General features: G+C 46.7%; 1 protein-coding gene across 1 annotated transcript in view; it reads right to left on the bottom strand.

Moving 5' to 3' along the window:
* The window catches only part of ST6GALNAC1 (ST6 N-acetylgalactosaminide alpha-2,6-sialyltransferase 1), a 30,604-nt gene that overhangs the window by 2,144 nt on the left and 8,930 nt on the right, over nt 1-19,530 (bottom strand). Inside the window, exons 3-7 of the mRNA XM_050919343.1 lie at nt 7,352-7,520; nt 5,621-5,792; nt 4,576-4,711; nt 2,347-2,450; nt 1,243-1,332 (exon numbers count right to left, since the gene is read on the bottom strand). Of these exons, the coding sequence (XP_050775300.1) occupies nt 1,243-1,332; nt 2,347-2,450; nt 4,576-4,711; nt 5,621-5,792; nt 7,352-7,520 (671 nt within the window). The remainder of the gene's footprint in view (nt 1-1,242; nt 1,333-2,346; nt 2,451-4,575; nt 4,712-5,620; nt 5,793-7,351; nt 7,521-19,530) is intronic.

Here is a 19,530-nt window from a genome sequence, read left to right as displayed (position 1 = left end):
GGTGGCTGAATTTTTTTCTGGGGGCCCCCAGTTGGCTAGTGCCCCCAAACATGGGCCCTGTGACTAATCCGCCGCTGTACACTCCAACATCTTGACTCATCCTGAACCTGGGCTCTGAATTACTCCCCCAGGTGCCTAACAGGACCCACTCTCCTTCCTCTGCACAGAGGGGTGGGGTGTTTGTCCTGAAGATTGGGTGAATGAATAGCTCCATGATGCATGGAGTCCCATCAGGAAGTACCACCTCTGAAAACAACATGGGACTGCCAGGCATGGCTGATTGGCTGCCACAATGGTGCCCCATCCATCAGAAATACTGGTTTTGCGGGGCTGGTATCTTAGTTGGTCTCATCCATGACAGTATGATGCACACACACATAGGGAGTCCCCTGGATAGCATTTACGGGGCGGTGCACGGGTCAGGTATCCCATGAGCCCATTCACTTGTAGGATGCAAAGAGCAGCTGTAGAAGAGGCTCAGAGAAGGGGAATGAAAGCTGTTGGGGGCCTGCATGTTTTGTGTAATGATGCAGTGATCTGAGACACAAGGTAGGAAACAATCAAGCCCTCGCACTCTTTAGCTTGGAAAGGAGCAGACCACGGCAAATCACTTTGTAGGTTTCTAAAAAGGATTAGACAATTATAAAAGAATAGCAGTGGGAATCGCACTAGTTAGGGTAGTAATAAAAAATTATCCACCCTCATCCTTCAGGACATAGAATGCTGGCAGGGTCAGGAAGAAAGTTCATTTTAGGGGGTTTATGGTTTCCACTGAAATATCTAGCACTGGCCCCTGACAAAGGCAGGACACTGGACAATTTGGCCCTGATCCTGCAACTTGACCTCAGAGGAACGCTGCGTGGGTGTAGGGGTTCCACCCCACTGATCTGTTGGCAGGATTGAGGCCTTAATTTGTTCTGATGGCAAATTCAATACTCTTTTCTCTTGTATGTTGAAAAACAAACTGCCCTGCAGTCATTCCCTCTCTGCCTCTCAGCTTCTTATGGGTGAAATCCACCCCTCGGCAGAGGGCCAGCATGAGGGCTAGATGCCACTGAAGTTCTGCTTAAGCATTGCTTGTGTTTGCTCTCTGCATGGGGGTGAATTTCACCCCCGTGTGATTGGGGTTGTGAGGAAGAGGGTGGGGATGAAAGAACAAAGATGACGGAATCCAGCAAGCAGCCTTTCAGAGACAGCCTGACAGTTGGCTCTCACCATGGCAAATAACCCCCTGCTACTGACCTGTTTTTCACATATCTGAGGAAATCAGGGTGAATGACCAGGTAATTGTCCAGACTGAAATCCTTACTGAATCTGTCCCGTGGTCTGGGCCTAAGGAAGGGAATGGAAATAGATTCAGGATAGGTGAGTTCTCTAACCACTCGTTTCACTTTGTGAAAATAATCAGGCCCCATCATGCATGCTGCTAAGAGCTGAAACGGATAGCAATGATGCCAACTTATTCTGGAGCATTTCCCAGAACAGCACAAAATCTTCACCTTCTTGGAGCTTTATAATATAAGCAATTTGGGGCAAGGGCCATCTTTTCATGGTATGCGTGAATTAAAGCAATGGGGCCCTGGTCCCTCAATGGGGGATAAAGGACTAAATAACAACAATAAAGAGGTGTCCATAATGGGTTTTTCGTTTCACTGGCAGCTTTGAAAAGCTCAAGGAAAAAAATTCAGATAGTGTCAAACTGAAACTGAATTTTTTTAGAATTTTCAATGCATCAATAAGTTTATAAAAATACTAGTTTGGGGTTGAATACAATGTTTAGTTTGATCCAAAAGGAAATGGTTCTTGTTAATATTTTCCCCCTTTCAGTTTAAATAAATACATGAATATGGTTAAAGATTAATTCAAATAAAAAAGGCAAAACATTTCATTTTGAAAACATAAAAAAACATGAAACAAAATGTTTCCATGTGTTTAGATTTTTCCTTTTGTGGTTTTTCCTCAACCAAAACAATTTGCCCAAATCTGCACGAACTTGGGAAATATTTTGGTTGACCCAAATCTGCAGGTTTTTTGCTGGAAAGAAGTTTCAGTTGCAAAATTTCACCCAGCTCTAAACAACACATTTCATTCAGGAGAATCACAAAGTATTTTACAAGCTACTGATGCACAGGCTGTAGCATTCAGACACCCATCATTGAAATGCAGCCACTTCTGGGGCAGCACGCGACAGCCATTCCTGCAGCAATGCACAATGGAGCAGATGGGAAGTCTGACTTCTCCAAATGAAATTACAAGGTGAATTTTTCATATAGCTCTGCACAAAGGGAGGTGAGGCTGCAGCAGGCTTCAGTGTTTAAGGACAGGGTCTATGGCAGCCTGTTTTACCCGTATTGGTCCAAAAATCCCTTCCTGACATTCTTGTTCAGCAGGAGAGCCTTCAGCCACTCATAATCCCTCGTGCCCTCCAGGAAGTGAAGGTACTTGATCTCCTACAAAGGAAGAGTTAGTGGCCAACATCAGAGGGAGATGGGCATTAAAAATTAATAGCAAACAAAAGCCCAGATTCGCTGGATTTCTTGGGCACAGAGCCAAGGTCAGTTGTTGCTAATTATATCCCCCAGAAACAAAACGGGGGTGTAACTGAGCAGCAAATGGTTAGGTAGCTTGCGTGCATTTACTTGTAAAGAACAGCAAAAGACACACCCGTTAGTTTCAGAGTGAAAATGATTGACACAGGTCTGAGCTCTGATACCACAGTGATGAGCAAGGCATAGGTTCATAGGTAGAGAGGCAGGTGAGAGAGAGGGAAAAGACAGATTAGATCAGATCTATAACTACAGAGAATCATTAACTCAGTAGTTCACACTCTTTGCCAGAACAGGACCCCTTTTCAATACTGGACACTCCCATCATCTACAGATTTCCCCTCCCATTTAGCCACATAGCTAGGGCAGGCTTGTCATACTGACAACTGGAAGAAATTTTTCAGATAAACAGTTTATTTGTTAAAGAATGAAGTCTGGGGTCATTCAAAATTACTCAAGAACTTGACCCAAATTCACAAATAGTTTAGGCCAAAACCAACCAAACAAATAAAAAATTAGAAAAGTTTGAATCACTTTGTTTCAACATTTTCAAAATGAAACATTTCAAATTTTCATTTTAAAACAACGTTTCATTTAGAAATGTAGCTAGATTTATTAAAAGGAACAAACAAACAGTAAAAACCACCCCAAGAGAAAATGAACAAAAACTGTTTCAGGTTTACCAGAAACTAGTTTTTGGGGGGATTTTTGGTTTGGCCCCAGAACTGAAAAATCAATTGTTCGCTCAGCTCTAGTCATGACCCTGATGTCTGTTCCCAACCCCCACACTGACAACCTCTCAAATCAGTTAGATAAAATTAGATTCAATTGAACTGAAAAGTGATCCGAGGCCAACTTCTACCCCGCAGCTTCCACTGGATTTTCCCCAATAACCCAGCTATTGGAGCAGAATTCAGTGCACCAGAGTAACGTGATCTCACACCTCTACGGCAAATTTCATCTCAAAGGTGACCATAGCACTTTACAATGACTCAGCTATGAACACAGATGACGTCATCCACCTCTGGGCTGAATTACAGTAGCTGTCTAGCAGCTTACAACAACATTGTCTAGTGCTTTAGAACAGGACGTGAAGAACATTATTTCAAACTGAAATTGCAGAGGGACAGATAGGTAGATGACACATAATCCGGCCATGACACTGGGATTAGTGCCTAGCTCTTGCTAAAATAAATGTAAAGGGGTGTTTAATAACCACAAATGGTCAGGGCCTCAGCCATCCAGCATCACGCGGCACCCTACCACCAGGCCACGTCAGGGCTGACTCGGGAAAGAGTGACCCAACATAGCTTCTCTACAGCACTTGGATGTTCCATGAAGACTTTCCATCCAAGTATTGACCCAACCCATCTCCGCTCAGCTAGGAGAGCTGACAAAAAAAATCACAGCACAAGGTGGCTGCAGGCTAAAAGCCTCTACCTTGGAGTGATATAGGGCAGAACGAAGTTGCATTAATGCCAACAGCTGGAACAAGTCATGGTCTTGAGTTGGATCCATGCCTTGCTACTGGCCAGGACAGAGGCCATGGAAGTGAGGAGCGTAGCAAGCCAGAAGTGCTTTACTTTACTGTGTTGGCTGGCTCAGAGCACTTCCACAGCACACTGCAAAACTACTCTTGAGAGTGACACAGATTAGTGCAGTGCTCAGAACCCTGAGCTTCACCCCCAGCACTCCTAAGCCTTCTCCTCCAAGGTGCCACACTCAGTGGGAGTTAGGGGCCTAAATACTTCTGGGGATCTGGACCCTAGCATCTAAGTTGGGCTAGTGCAGCACCAGTTTGGCAACACCTACTTGGAGTGACTCACGCGTGCCTTGCCGGTGTGGATATTTGACTGGGCTAACTTGGGCTCCCAGACCCAGTTGTTCAAACCTGGGCTAACTCTGCTGTGACCTGAGATGCTACCTCTACCCTCTTGCCCTTCACATGGGTCAGGATCAGAAACGTAGGCCACAGGCAAAGCAGCACCTTGCCAAGGGCATGTGTACACATGTCATGTGCCTGACTTACTTTTCCCATTGGGATCTTGCTGAATTTGCTCCCCAGCGTCACAATAGAGGCCACCAAGGAGTAGGCTGTGAATCCATAGAAGGATGTTTTTGTTCCCACATCTTTTTCGTAACCTTTGATCACGGCACCACTCACCCTGGACCAGAAAATTAAACAGAATTGCAAAGTCATCAGCATATTGGTTTAATCACTGGGCTGGCATTCACAGCAGGGCTGGGGGAACTGGTTTGGCCAAAATAATCTTGAACCAAAACTAGCGTTGAACCTGAGCCAGCAAGGAACCACCTCATATTCTGGGGTGGATAGCCACAATGGGAAATGAATCCAGATTGAACCTTCCCTGAGGCTCAGAAACATGCTGTTCGCAGGGCCATCCCTACCCAGATGCAAAGTACGCACCTGCGCAGGGCACCAGGAAATTTGGGGCATCACATTTCCTGGTGCCCTGCGCAGCTGTGTGCTGCTCCAGCCCCTGCTCCAGCTCTTCTCCTGGGCCCCTGCCTAGCCCCCACTCCACCTCTTCCCCAAAACCACCACCCCTGCTCCAGCCCCGCCCTGCTTCTTCCCACCCCTGATCTGCCCCAGCCCTGCCTCGCCACTCCCATGAGGACTGCTGCAGGGGTTGGGCCTGCACTCACTGGCCCCAGCCTGCTCCACTCCACCGGCTCCCAGCTGCACCACCGGTGAGTGCTGGGGGGCAGTTCCCCCTGCCCCCCAAGGCTGGGAGCCAGGGGAGCACAGCAGGCTGGGGCCAGGGACCAGCCCCCCACGGAGGCCTGGGGCCCCACACAGCCCCCCCTTGGACTTCGCAGGCCAGTAGCAATGACTTGGAAACATGGTTAAAACATAGATAGAACGAGGAGTACTTGTGGCACCTTAGAGACTAACAAATTTATTTGAACATAAGATCATGGTTAAAACATGGCTCTGGAGTTTTTTGTGGGATCATCTCTGTAGAGGGAGTAGAAGGGTATAGAGGGGACTGGGGAGATAGAGAAAAGTGCATGAGGGAGACAGGAAAATAACAGGAAGCTGTGCCTCTTACCGGAACACGTAGTCATGGGAGTCGATCTCCTGGCCCATTCCAGAGTTGTTTAATATCCCCCCGTTCCCCACCACAGCACAGCTGATGCAGGTCGGCCTCTGCCTGCTATTGTTGGCCAGGAGGACCTGCTGGTAGGGGTTGGGTGGCAGCATCATTATGACCTCCTTCACCACTGAAACACAGACAGGTAGTTTCCATCAAAGAGGATGAGTGAATGGTGCATTTTTGGAGAGCTTTTGGGCTGGGAAGGGAACACAGGGAAAGTGTCATATGTGAACTAGCCTGTGGGCCATCTAGTTTGTTATCCTGTCTCTGACAGCGGCCACACAGGATGCATCCAGTGGTGAGCTGGAGTCGGTTCGCACTGGTTTGTGGGAATCAGTTGTTAAATTTAGAAGCCCTTTTAGAACCGATTGTCCTGCACGGGCCAGTAAGTTGAAGTGACCCAGGAGCGTAGCTAAGGCGGAGCAAGGCGAGTGGCCGCTCCCCTTGAGCGCATTAATCAAAAGTGGCGCCTTAGGTGCCAACCCTGTGGGTGCTCCAGCTTCCTGTCCTGCCCCTGGCCCGAGCTTACCTCCGCCCTGTCTCCACCTCCGCCTCCCTGGGCCTGAGTGCGAAGCTGCCACTTGCTTCTCAGCCCTCCCAGGCTTCCTGCGCAAACAGCTGATTCACGGGAAGCAGGGGGGGCTGCGAATCAGGCAGCGCGGTAAGGGGACAGGGAGCACTGGATAGCGAAGGGGAGTTTGGGGGGGTGGTCGGGGGTTGGTGGGTGGATAGGGGTTGGGGCAGTCAGAGGGCGGGGAACAGGGAGGTTGAATGGAAGCAAGGGTCCCGGGGGAACAGTCAGGAAGGACGGGGTTGGATGAGGCAGTGGGAGGCAGTCAGGGGCAGGGGTTCCAGGGGCAGTCAGGGGACAGGGAGAAGTGCTGGTTGGATGGGGCAGGGGTCCCAGGGGGCCATCAGGAATGAGAGGAGGGGTTGGATGGGGCAGCAGGGGGCAGTCAGGGGACAGGGAAGAGGGGTGGATGGGACAGGGGTTCCAGGGAGGCATCAAGGAACGTGGGGGGTTGGATGGGGCAGGAGTCCTGGGGGGCGTGGGCGGACCACAACCCCCTTGTGGGGTGAGGAGGGAACCGGTTGTTAAGATTTTGGCAGCTCATCACAGGATGCGTCAGAGGCAATACCTTCACATCTTTTGAATGCAACAGTACACCATGAAGGGAAATTCCTTCCTGATCCCAACTGGCTATCAGTTTATGGCCTGGAGCATGAGGGTATGGGCAAGTATACCAATAGGCAAGGCAGCAGTAAGGTATACTTGCCCATACCTTCTTGGATACTTAATATACTACTTGCTTCAAGAATCCATCTAATAAAGGAGTCATCAAAAAAAAACATGGTCTTTGCAATGAAAAGAAACCAAGGGCCCGATTCACCACTGCATTACTCTTGTTTGACTTCAGTGGGGTTATATGGGAGTAATGCAGTGGTAAATTAGACCCCATGCCTCAGGATCAGCACAAAATTGGGAGCTGATAGCGGGGACTGGCCTGCTCCAGGAGCTGACAAAGAAGTGGAAGACACCTCCCTGTCCCAGCAGCAGGAACCAGTGTTTGTCCAGTGTGGGTGTGTCCCAGCTTGGGAGTTCTGTCCCGGCACTTGGAGTGGGGAGAGGGCACCCTGTGAGCGTCTGAGGGAGCAGACCCAGTCCAGCCCAGCTGCCGGACTCACGTGAGTAATTCAGCTCCATAAAGCCGAACGGTGGTTTGAAATGCTCCAGGCGTTCCCACTCGCTGGGGTTGAAGTGTCTCCTGTCTATGAAGAGCGTGATATTGGGCAGGAAAAGGTCCCTCAGCCAGGCAGACTTGGCGGCTTTGGCCCTCACCGCATCGGGGCAGCGCTAGAAGCACAGAAGATAGGGTTGTAAGGAAGCAGACAAGGGTTACGTGCTGGCCACCATCTTGGCCGCCACACCAGGGACTGAGCCAGGGCCTTCACGTTGCAGCAGCTAAGTGCCAAGCCCTCCCAGACGCAGGGTGCACTAGAATACCCACCCGGGGCACTTGCTCTTGCCTCAGAAAAATGCCATTATGGTTTTATGACGCAGAGGCTGACCAGGCCTTTCTGAATGCGCTTGCTGCCCCCTGCCCAGAACGAGGCCTCCATGGTCTTATGCTCCTCGACACAGAGCTCACGCCATGCACAGCAGGACATCCTCTTGCACCAGCTCTCAATGGCATATCTGCCCAGGCCCCAACCATGCCTCCTTTCCTTGGAGCCACACCCCCTTCACCCTCCCGGTTAGTCACCGTGGTGCACAGCTTCTTACGGCTGCTTCCACTGGGTTACACCCCTCCCTGCTTTCTGCATCGCCTCCCACGGTGCAGGCCGCGTGCTGCCAGCTGTGAACGAGCCCATTGTAAAAATCGAAGGTAAAAGCATCACTCCCTTCAGTGTGCTTCTACTTGCAATGATCAGGAGTCAACTGTTTGTGTGCAGGAGCAACCGAAACCTGCATCTGATCAGTTCGATCCTCCACCTGCAGTTACAGGCAGAGAGCAGCTGTGGCCTGGCTGATCTTGAGCACCAGCTAAGGATAGAGCTGTTCGCAGCACTGTTCTGTCATGCCACTCGCAGGCCAGCCCTTTCTTATGTAACCCACACATCTCCTGAGTGTGGTTTTCGGTCCCTTCTAGTGGCACTGAGGGTATGGCTACACTTGAAATTTCAAAGCGCTGCCGTGGCAGCGCTTTGAAGTGTGAGTGTAGTCGGAGCGCCAGCGCTGGGAGAGAGCTCTCCCAGCGCTGCACGTAAACCACATCCCTTACGGGTGTAGCTTGCAGCGCTGGGAGCCGCGCTCCCAGCGCTGCAGCACTGATTACACTGAGGCTTTACAGCGCTGTATCTTGCAGCGCTCAGGGGGGTGTTTTTTCACACCCCTGAGCGCGAAAGTTGCAGTGCTGTAAAGTGCCAGTGTAGCCATGGCCTGAGACCCCTTAGAGATTAATGAGCCTGCTTTACAGCCTTAGCTAAGGGCCATGTGGCTTTTAGCTCACGCAGTAGAGGCCCATGCATTTAGTTTCAGCGGTTCTCTGCTTTGATCCTGCCTGCCGTGTTACACTAGTATTATTATTGATCTGTGTTGTGGCAGCACCTGGGAACCCCAGTCTTAGACTAGGACCCTACTGGGCTAGGCCTGGTACAAAGCCAGAACCGCAAGACACGTCCTGCCCCTGCCCCAAAGAATTTACAATCCCTCTGTAGTTGTGCTACCAGAAATGAAGGAACAACACGCTGCCTCCATCAATGGGACTCAGTGCAGCACGAGCTCAATTCCTCCTTTGCAGCAAGTTAGGGCCCTGATCTTATCTGGGCTTAGGAGGCCGCGTTAGGCTAGCATTGTAGCAAATCTCACAAGCCGCTGCAGCCCTTCAGGCTGCACTTTGAGCAGCTCAGCAAAGTTAGTGCTGAGTGGCAGGAAGAAACCTCCCTAAATCTAGTTACTTCCTGCAGCAAGTTGGCTGTAAGCCCCAAGCTTCTGTCTGTGGCTCCAAATTCCTGAAGCTTTACGGCCTAGTCAAGGATTATTGCAGTACAAAATGGGTTGATTTCTGAGCCTATAGCATTGACTGGAAGATTAACTAAACTCTGCACAAGGCAGCGCACTAGTTAAAGGCGCCTTAATGACTTGTAGGACAGCTGCACAAGTCCCGCCGGCATTCGTACTCATCAGCACTTTTCAGATACGCAGGGAAATCATTGTGACATATCCTTGACTGTGAACGCTGCTGGCGGCGTTATTGGGAAGCTCACAGAGGGGCCACAGATACTCACAGCCAGTTGCCTTTGGATCCCTGAGATTCCCACCATTGCCACCCAGTGGTAGGTCAAGAAACCACAAGAGGGCTGTGTTGAGTCTAATCCATGGGTTGGCTGGAGTTAACACGTCCCCGTCCACACAGAATTTGAGTCTGTTACTCAAGCATCACATGAACATAGGAGGAAAACTGGATTGGGCAGATGCCCGGATAGTTCTGAGTCTGTGAGATTTTCATCCCTGCTTCTGCACGCTGACAGCATCCACTGTCCGAGGCTCCTCAGACAATTTCACTAGCACTGTGGTCTCCCCTCACCGATGTGAGTTATTGTTATTTGTATTCAGGTAGTGTAACCCACACACCTCGAGTGTGGTGTTCTGGCCCATTTGGTAGCACCAAGACCACCTAGAGAGAGAGAGTTAAATGCGTCTGCTCTACAGCCTTAGCTAACAGCCTGTTGGCTTTTAGCTCATGCAGTAGAGGCTCACGCACTAGAAGTCCCCGGTTCAATCCTGCCTGCTGATGACCGGGGTCAGTCAGCATTACAGTGGTACTAGAGATCAATGCTGCTAACACACAGTCAGGCAACCCCTGCCCCCAAAGAGCTTACAGTCTAACTAGTCAAGATAACCAAGAGCGGGAGACAGGAAGACTTATTATCCCCCTTTTACAGATGAGACAGAGAGATGAAGTGACTTGCCCAAGGTCACACTGAAAGGCTATGGCAAAGTTAGGCATAAAACCCCAGCCCCTAAATCCTACCATTGAACAGCTATAATCACAAGAGCCTCCTTCTTCTTGAGTTAGGTGAGTATTAAGCCATGTTACAGGTGGGGAAACAGAGGCATTGGACCAGTGGTGCTAAGCACCCACAGCTCCCACTGATTTCAGCTGTACATTCTGAGAAACACCACTGCCTTCCACTGAGATCAAAATCCAGCCTGGTGCATACCAAAGGCAATGGGGACAGCCATGCTGTGTGCCAGTGCAACACCGACAGACCCTGTTCGTTGGCAGGCAGGCGGGATCAAACCTGGGGCCTCGGGAGCTTAAAGCATTGGCCTCTACAGCATGAGCTAAAAGCCACGCCAAGCGGAGGGAGCTGAGCTCAGCCTGGAGCTCGCAGCCCCGCCCTCTCACCGCACAGCTCTGAGCAGGGCGGGGTTCAGGGGCCGTGCCGGAGCCACGCTGCAGCATTGTCCGGGGATGCTGCCTGATGCGCTAAGGCTCCAGGAGAGGGGTGGAGGCGGGGGTAAGGAGCCAGTGTGGGAACCTCAGCTGTTCTCTTGGGGGCCCCTGCGGAGCCCAGGGCCTGGGGCAAATTGCCCCACTTGCCCCCCCCTCTGGGCGGCCCTGCAGCAAAGTGTTGTTTAACTTGGAGTGCAGTTTGGCCTCTAGCATGGGGTTTATCAACCTTTCAGAAGTGCTGTGGCAAGTCTTCATTTATTCACTCTAATTTAAGGTTTCGCGTGCTGATAATACATTTTAATGTTTTTAGAAGGTCTCTTTCTATAAGTTTATAATATATAACTAAACTATTGTTGTATGTGAAGTAAATAAGTTTTTTTAAATGTTTAAGAAGCTTCATTTAAAATTAAATTAAAACGTGGAGCCCCCAGGAGCAGTGGCCAGGACCTGGGCAGTGTGAGGACCACTGAAAATCAGCTCGCGTACCACCTTCGGCACACATGCCATAGGTTACCTACTCCTGCTCTAGGAACTCAGGTCATTCCTTCTCTGCCAGCAGCTGCATGACACTGCTCTAGGCTTGTCACAGCTGGTAAATTCACACAGGGCCAGCGTGCCACAATAGGTGGGTGGATGATTTCTAGGGGAAAATCCAGTGAAGCAAGATGTGCAAGAGATGGTGAGTCAGTAACAAGTGCTGCTTCTCCCCTGAGACTCACTATCAGAACCTATGCACCCTTAGGGACTGAGCGATGAGTCATATTTTGGGTGAAATCTAAAATGTGAGGGCCTGACACGGGTGTTCATTAAAGATCCCCTGCCACATTTTGTAAGACTCTGGGGGTGCCATCCCCCATGTGCTGACCAAAATCCAAAGTGAGCAATTAAGTTCTGCCTAGTGAAATTTTGTGTAGTTTTAGCTGAATAAGATGTCCTTAACTTCCTGTCATAAACTGCCACCCATATAGAACTGATAAATGAAATTGTTTTTAATTGTTCATTTTATTAATGTAACTTCTGTTCACCATTCATTACACTTGCCTACACTGTAACTTCTGTTCCATATTGTAATTCAAACCCCATTTTAAAACACTCACTCCATCTTGTAAAAGCTTCCTCCAACCTTCATTTTTGCAAACCCTGCTATAATCTTATTAGCTTAGTTTAGATGTGTGAATGAGGTATGTATGAATGACAGCATCAACCTCCAGCCCCAGCCTGTCCTGATGAGATAAAGTTCAAATACCAACGGCTGAAGACCTAGACAACAACCCTAAACAAAGTAAGAAGCATCCACCCTAAAAAGAAAAGGACAACAGAACAACAGAAGGAAGATCAAAGCCAGGTTCAAGGCTGAAAGTCACACCTGCAATTGATGGGTGATCAATCTAAACCCAGAGGCAGCGTGACACAGCAAGACCTATAGACTTTTAATCCAAACTAAAAGCCTATAAAAAAGAAGGGTGAGATGAGAGACTCTGGGTAACATTCTGCTGCCAACATGGAAGGACATCAGTGCCTGCCCAACAGAGATCCAGCTCAGCCTTGTGCCTGGCTTTCCTGGCCAGTTAGCCGCCACAAGCTACGAACCCAAGCTACAAAATCAAGCTATGAATTTAAGCTATCTTCAGGACTGGTAACTATGCAGCAGCTGCAGAACATCTGATGGATATGTGTGTGTGTGTGTGTGTGTGTGTGTGTGTGTGTGTGTGTGTATAAGAATTAAGATATTAGTTATTAGTCATAAATCAAATTATCATAATAAATGTGGCATCTTTGTCTTGTCCCCTTTAATAAGATCCTGCTGGTTTTTACTGGTCTAATATAATTGGTATAACATTTTGGTGGAGAATAGTGAAAGAGGGATTATTGGTATTTTTGCCTCACTTATTGTAAACCAATCTGTGTGCACACAACCGGCTCTACAGAGCACGGTTCTATTCTTGGTTAACCAAAACCTGTTGGCACCCGTGTGGGTAGCAGGAAAATATAGAGCTCATAAAATTGTTAACAAAACCTGCTGGCCTCCGAAGAGGTAGTAGAAAACATAAAATTGTTAACAAAACCTGCTGGCCTCCGAAGAGGTAGTAGAAAACATAAAATTGTTAACAAAACCTGCTGGCCTCTGGATAGGTAGCAGAAAACATAAAATTGTTAACAAAATCTGCTGGCCTCCGGATAGGTAGCAGGAAAAGAAAGAAAAATCAGGGGCAGCAAGAGGGTCCCAGGGGCCAGCAGTGCTGCTTGCTGAACAAAATTAAAAATGTTTAAGAAAAGGCAAGGGAAAACAGTCTCAGAGGGAGGAATGGAGTCAAAAGTAGCTTCTACCTCACCTTTTATTAAAGAGATAATGCCTTCTAAACACACCCTTCAGAGATATGGGCACAGTCCTTAGACTGAACAAGCCCTTGCAGATATCTGCACCATTTCGGACCTAGAGGATAGGTTGGCCCAATATATCCTCATATGTAAACCCCCAAATGCAACAAAAAGAGATGCTGCAGGGATCTGGCTGCTGTGGGAGGCTTGTAATGACAGCTACCTCCACCTAACAGCCTGTAAAAAGAAAAAGAAAAAAAAGGAACATTTGAGACCCCAGAAGGGGCAGACTTTTGGGACCCCTCTGGAAGTGGGAAGGGGGATATTTGGGTAGATTCCTCCTCCCAGGGCCAAAATGCCATTGCAACAGTAAGAACAGTCCTGCTTCTGCCTCAGACCTCCAGGCCATGGCAAAGTAGCTGGACATTTTAAAATAAAAAATTTAAACTCAAAGAAATGCACCACTTAATTAGCATTCGTGCAGCCCCAAGTACCAAACACACTGTGGCAAAGACTGAGCAGGGTCTGCCACGTGGGAGCACTGTGCTAATTTGTTTCTAAGCTTCTATTTTTCAGGCTCTGAATCAGAACATCAGGAGAGCTGGTACCAGCTGAAGAGTTATAAAATACCATCGTTATAGTGTCGCGACAAAGTCTGTGTTGCATGTTCTGTGTCTGTCTCTAGTGGTATTCTGTGCTAGCATTGGGTCCAGAAAAAAAAAAAAAAAAGAAATACTACACTAGACAGGACAAATGTCTTTCTTTTCCTCTCTCTACTTCCCCCAAGTCCATCCAACTTAGCAATCACCACTTGTGTCCAAAAAAATAAAAACTTTGGTCCCCAGTGCATCAGGTTTATTTTTTGTTAGGTTCTCTAATAGTCATTTTGTTGTTAATGTTTGTTATTGATACATTTGTATTGTTAGTTACATTTGCTTATATTGTTAATTTCACACTTTCCTCTATGCACTCTGGTTCTACTCCCTCAAGCCCTAAAGGGTAGTTCTTGGACCCTCATAACTTGTAAAACCTTGGCCCATAATTGTAAGGCCCCATCTTTCAGGTCCCCAGAAACCTCTTGAAAACAACAAAATGTTAGTTTAAGTCCAAATCAGCTTAACCTTGCATGACAACTGTGGTCCTCCTACAAAATCTTATTTGCTGTGTGTGCTTAAAAAGGTCCTGACTTCAGTAACTTTTATTGTTTGATGGCTATTGCTGCATCAAACTTGGTCCTTATTTTATTTGTCAATGTACCCAATGATTGTAACGGTTTTATTGTATTCCCAATTATTATAACTATAATTGTTTTCATTTATGTGTAGGTTATATCTGGTGTTTAGTCAATTGTAATAGATTTAGTTATATTCACCTAGTTATAATTATTTGGTATGTTTGCAACAGATCACCTTGCCCTACAATGTCAACAACTACTGTAATGGTCATAACTCAAGGGGCAAAGTGTTGTAGAAGCAGCCCAGCTGGTCAGCAGTTCTAAATATAATTTTTCATCCCCTCATTGTCCTATTAGTAATCCTAACTGTTATGTTGGTTCTGCCTTAAAACAATTACATAAAGTGTGACCCATTCAATGCCCCTGGATTGAAGGGTCAAAAGGGGGACAATGTAGAACTGATCAATGAAATTGTTTTTAATTGTTCACTTTATTAATGTAACTTCTGTTCACCATTCACTACACTTGCCTACACTGTAACTTCTGTTCCATATTGTAATTCAAACCCCATTTTAAAACACTCACTCCATTTTGTAAAAGCTTCCTCCAACCTTCATTTTTGCAAACCCTGCTGTAACCTTATTAGTTTAGTTTAGATGTGTGAATGAGGTATGTATAAATGATGGAATCAACCTCCAGCGCCAGCCTGTCCTGATGAGATGAAGTTCAAATACCAACGGCTGAAGACCTAGACAACAGCCCTAAACAAAGTAAGAAACTTCCACCCTAAAAAGAAAAGGACAACGGAACAGCAGAAAAACAGAAGGAAGATCAAAGCCAGGTTCAAGGCTGAAAGTCACGCCTGCAATTGATGGGTGATCAATCTAAACCCAGAGGCAGTGTGACACAGCAAGACCTATAGACTTTTAATCCAAACTAAAAGCCTATAAAAAAGAAGGGTGAGATGAGATACTCTGGGTAACATTCTGCTGCCAACATGGAAGGACATCAGTGCCTGCCCAACAGAGATCCAGCTTGTCCTTGTGCCTGGCTTTCCTGGCCAGTTAGCCGCCACAAGCTACGAACCCAAGCTACAAAATCAGGCTATGAACTTAAGCTATCTTCAGGACTGGTAACTATGCAGCAGCTGCAGAACATCTGATGGATGTGTGTGTGAATGTGTGTGTGTGTATAGGTATTAGGTATAATGTGTGTGTATAAGAATTAAGATATTAGTTATTAGTCATACATCAAATTATCATAATAAATGTGGCATCATTGTCTTGTCCCCTTTAATAAGATCCTGCTGGTTTTTACTGGTCTAATATAATTGGTATAACACCCAGTGTCACTTTGTGCTGGTCTGCCAGCCACTGCTCTCCACCGCAGAGATGGCTGCATTGGAACAGTGGGCAACACTATTTCTATAGGGACAAAGTTATTACATTCATTTGGGGATCCATATGTGACCCAAGAACCCCTTAATAACAACTGGCAAGGCGGGTTACAGGAATATCCTGCTTCTGGTATGTACATTCTGAGTCACCAAAAAATGTCATGGGAGTTCTTACTGGTTATTCTTATCATTGTGAAATGTATGTACAGATACCATTGGAGTTATGTCCACATACTGAAAATATGTTTTAAAGTCTGGATCAAGGGTTTTTGTCAGACAAGGGATGCTTATTCACTGGGTGCGGTGTTGAAAAGTAAATAAAGTATTGTCCCATTCACAGTGGTTTTTCCGTGACCTGTCTAAGCTGAATGCTGATGAAAGATAGTAATTTCAGAAAGGAACTAACAGGTAGAAAAATACAGTGGGAGGAACAGAACTTTATATGGAGATATGCTTCAAAGGTTTGCTGGACTATATTTGGGGAACAAAAAAGACACCCCAGCATCTGCACCTAGGAAGTAAATGGGCAGTGCGTTTACATTCATGAAAATGGAATCACAACCAGATTTGGCTGGAAACACTGTAGGAGGCTTTGGATGAGAAAAGACTTCTTTAGACAGAGATTAGCCTGTTAAGTTTAGTCTCTATGATTTCATGTGTAACCTTTTGTTTCTCTCACCCTTACTCCTAGGTGCCGACTTTCTAAACACACCCCTGACCGACAAAAGTTTTACCAACGAAAGTGCAGTGTAGACAGGGCTGTGTCTACACTGCCACTTTCAGCGCAAAAAGTTTAGTCATTTGGGGGGGCGTGTTTTTTCACACCCCTGACAGACAACAGTTTTACCAATGAAAAGTGCTGGTGCCGACAGCTCTGTGCTGGGGTGAGACACTCTCCCGCTGACAAAGCTACCGCCCCTTATTGGGGGTGGCTTTATTTTGTCGGCAGGAGACAGCTCTCCACCCTGTCAACAAAGAGCGGCTACACTGCATATCTTACAGCAGCACGGCTGTAGCAGCACAGTTATGCAGCTGTAAGGGGGACAGTGTAGACAGCCTGAGTTAACACTGACCTAGTAAACTGAGTTTCACATTTAGCACCCCTTCAGGATGAATTGGAAGAGTTCTCACATCCTTGGATGGTGCTGTTTCTTTATTTGTGACTCAATACACAGGCATCTTATTTGTATTGTGATGGCTATCACCACTTCATTGCTAGAAGGGACTGAATTGAAACGGGATCATAATATAATAGTAGCCAGAGCAGTTACGAATCACTTTTAAACCACATGATAAATACGTAAGTGCTAAAACCCAGCCATTCTCTTACCTCTCTTGTTTGGCACTGGCACTGACTTCACTGCAAGAAAAAGTACAGATGGATACAACACACGGTTCCAGTAGGGGTGTCCAACTGAACAAAACATAGTTCCAGGTGGCACAAAAACTGAAATTTCTCAGTTTTCTCTCCAAAACAAAATTCAGCCCAAAATGATTTTTTTTTCCAGTTTTTCACTTAGTTAGGGTTTGGGTTGTTCTTTTTACCTCCTTGCAAAGATTTTAAAACAAAACTCCCTACATTTCAAAACAAAAACCATTTTGACTTTTTTTTTTTTAATTATTTTCATTATTTATTTAGATGGAACTGGTTTCTGCATTTTACCGGAGCTGGGGAATGGTTTTAGTCACCCTGAAATTGCATTTTTTGGGGGAAGGGAGAAATTAACTCAGCTCTACATGACATCCCGTCCTACGAGTATGAATTAATTTCAGCAACTAGACTCTTGGAATCCATTCTTCTTACCACAGTCATCAATAATTTCCAAGTGTGGATGATAAAAGTTAATCTCTGCCTTCTCCAAAGTAATTACAGCCCTGGAGATGGAGACATCTGATGAGATACCAGAGAGTGACGGTCATGGCTCCTGTAAGTGCTTTCTCTGCCAGGGCACTGAGCTAGGCCAGGGTTGGCAGGGGAAAGGTTCTGACTTCAACTCCCTCATGGTTTGCCCTGTGGGAGCTTTCTGCATATTTGTTATGAGCTGGCAGGACCTGAGAGATGCAGAAAACATGAGTATGACCAGGGGAGGGAGGGGATGGAGAAGCAGAAGTTAAAGGTAAAAGTCTTTGATGTTGCCTGTTTGGATATGGGAGAAACACCTAGCTGTCTTCGCGTTCTGTAGACACCAGAATAAGCCCTGAAAACTCGCCATTTGGGTTCATGTTTCTCATGGGCTTTATTGGTTTGCCTCAGGAAGCCATTGTGAAAGTAAAATGAATTATATTGTAAAAATAAGAATGGATTAAAGAAATGTGTATGTCCCTTTAAGCAGAAATAAGAAATGTTGAAATACAGGTGCCAGGAAAAGAAACATTAGCCATAAACAAGGCTGCTAATGGCGAAATATTAACAGAAGATCGGTAATAGTTAGTAAGGAAATAAGATATGCATGCCTAGCCCAGGTAAACTTATCAGATTCTGCTTCCTGTTATCTTGTTAAGTGCTTGCCCTTTTATTTGTATAAATAAGATAGTTTGTATCTTGCATGGTGCTCACATTATCTGGGTGTTATTAGCAGAGCGCTGTGCTAATAAAACAGAGTGGTCTGACAAACTGTGAGTCCTGAGTCTAACTTTGACAATTTGGAGGTTCCACCAAGATGGCAACCCTCTTCACTGGGGCTGTGTGATTCCTGACCATTTTTGTAGGACGACCGTGGCAGCCGGCACCTGGGCATTTGGCCTGAGCGGTCCTCCACCAAAACGGAAAGGCGCACAACCACAGTGAAGTCTACGCCATTGAACCTGTTGGTTCCCCCTCTGTTCTGGTAGGGATCCCGGGATCTGACATCAGGAATCTGGTCAGGTAATTATTTCTGTGTTTTGTCCAGACTGAGGACTGTCCTGTCTCTGTGTCTATCCATCCTCCTGTGGAGAGTTTGAGTCTGGGTGCCATCTCCGTCTGGGGATCGGCCGACCAAGGGGTTCCTGTCCCTGCGGTCGGAGTGAGTGGAATCTGCACAATCGCAGCCGCACCGCACTTTGGGTAAAACCCTTGGTGTGAAAGCAAGGGCAATTGAGGCAGTAGCCTGTGGGCTCCTTTTGTGTGTTGCACTGGGCATCGCTCTGATGAACCCGAATTTCCTTCTTGTGTGATTGGTGTGTGAAGTCCTCATGTATAGGTAACCAGATGTCTAAGTCGGGACAGTTCCCTAAATGAACACCGACTCATTTTATGTATGTTAGGATGAGTCCAGACTCCTGTAAAAAGGGTCTGGACTCCTGTAAATTTCTGGAAAAATGGTCTAGGCTAACTCAGGGGGATCCCAAAACTCAGTGGCCACTGTTAAAATCTTGGAACAAAGACCGAGTGGATGTCTTAAAGGACAAACTCGGCCAACCTAAAACTAAATTGGCTAAAGGAGAGGTTAATTGTGTCATGCAGTGGTGGGAAGAGGCAAATCGTAGGTGGACAAAATCAAAATTTGCCTCTCTCAATTATTCAAATAATAAGTTAAAAGCTTTATTAAAAGCCTCCTCTCCCACAACTAGACTGAGTGCTCCCCTTTACCCCATTCTCAAAAAAAAAACCCCACCCTGGATCAATCCAACCCCCTTCATACTCCGATCTCATTGTAAAAAGGAGAACAAGCCCCTTGTTCTGTTCCCTTTTGTTGTCTGCTTCAGAAACTGATTCTTTAGTGTTCCACTACCAATTCAGCAAGGGAGGGGGCTCATCAACTAGCCCCCACCCTTCCTGGTCCCTTTCCTTGAACATTTCTTTCAAAATTGTGAAGTGACCGCAATAGCACTCTCAAACGGCTCATTGGAAAAAAGCAGGATTGGTCCCAGACAAGCAACAGATAAAGAAACTGAAAAACAGGTTGAAAGCCCTAAGGGAATAGTGTCAGGAGTAAGAAAAGCAGTAAGTGCAGGCATGAACCCCTGGAACAATACTTAAAATGGTGAAATCTGAGGTGATAAAAGGTGTCATTTTGGGACATAAACAAGTGAT

Source organism: Gopherus flavomarginatus, chromosome 12 (assembly GCF_025201925.1).
Source record: "Gopherus flavomarginatus isolate rGopFla2 chromosome 12, rGopFla2.mat.asm, whole genome shotgun sequence".
NCBI classification, from domain to species: Eukaryota; Metazoa; Chordata; order Testudines; family Testudinidae; genus Gopherus; species Gopherus flavomarginatus.
Note: the sequence above shows the minus strand (reverse complement) of the source record. Positions and strands in the feature narration are given on the sequence as shown.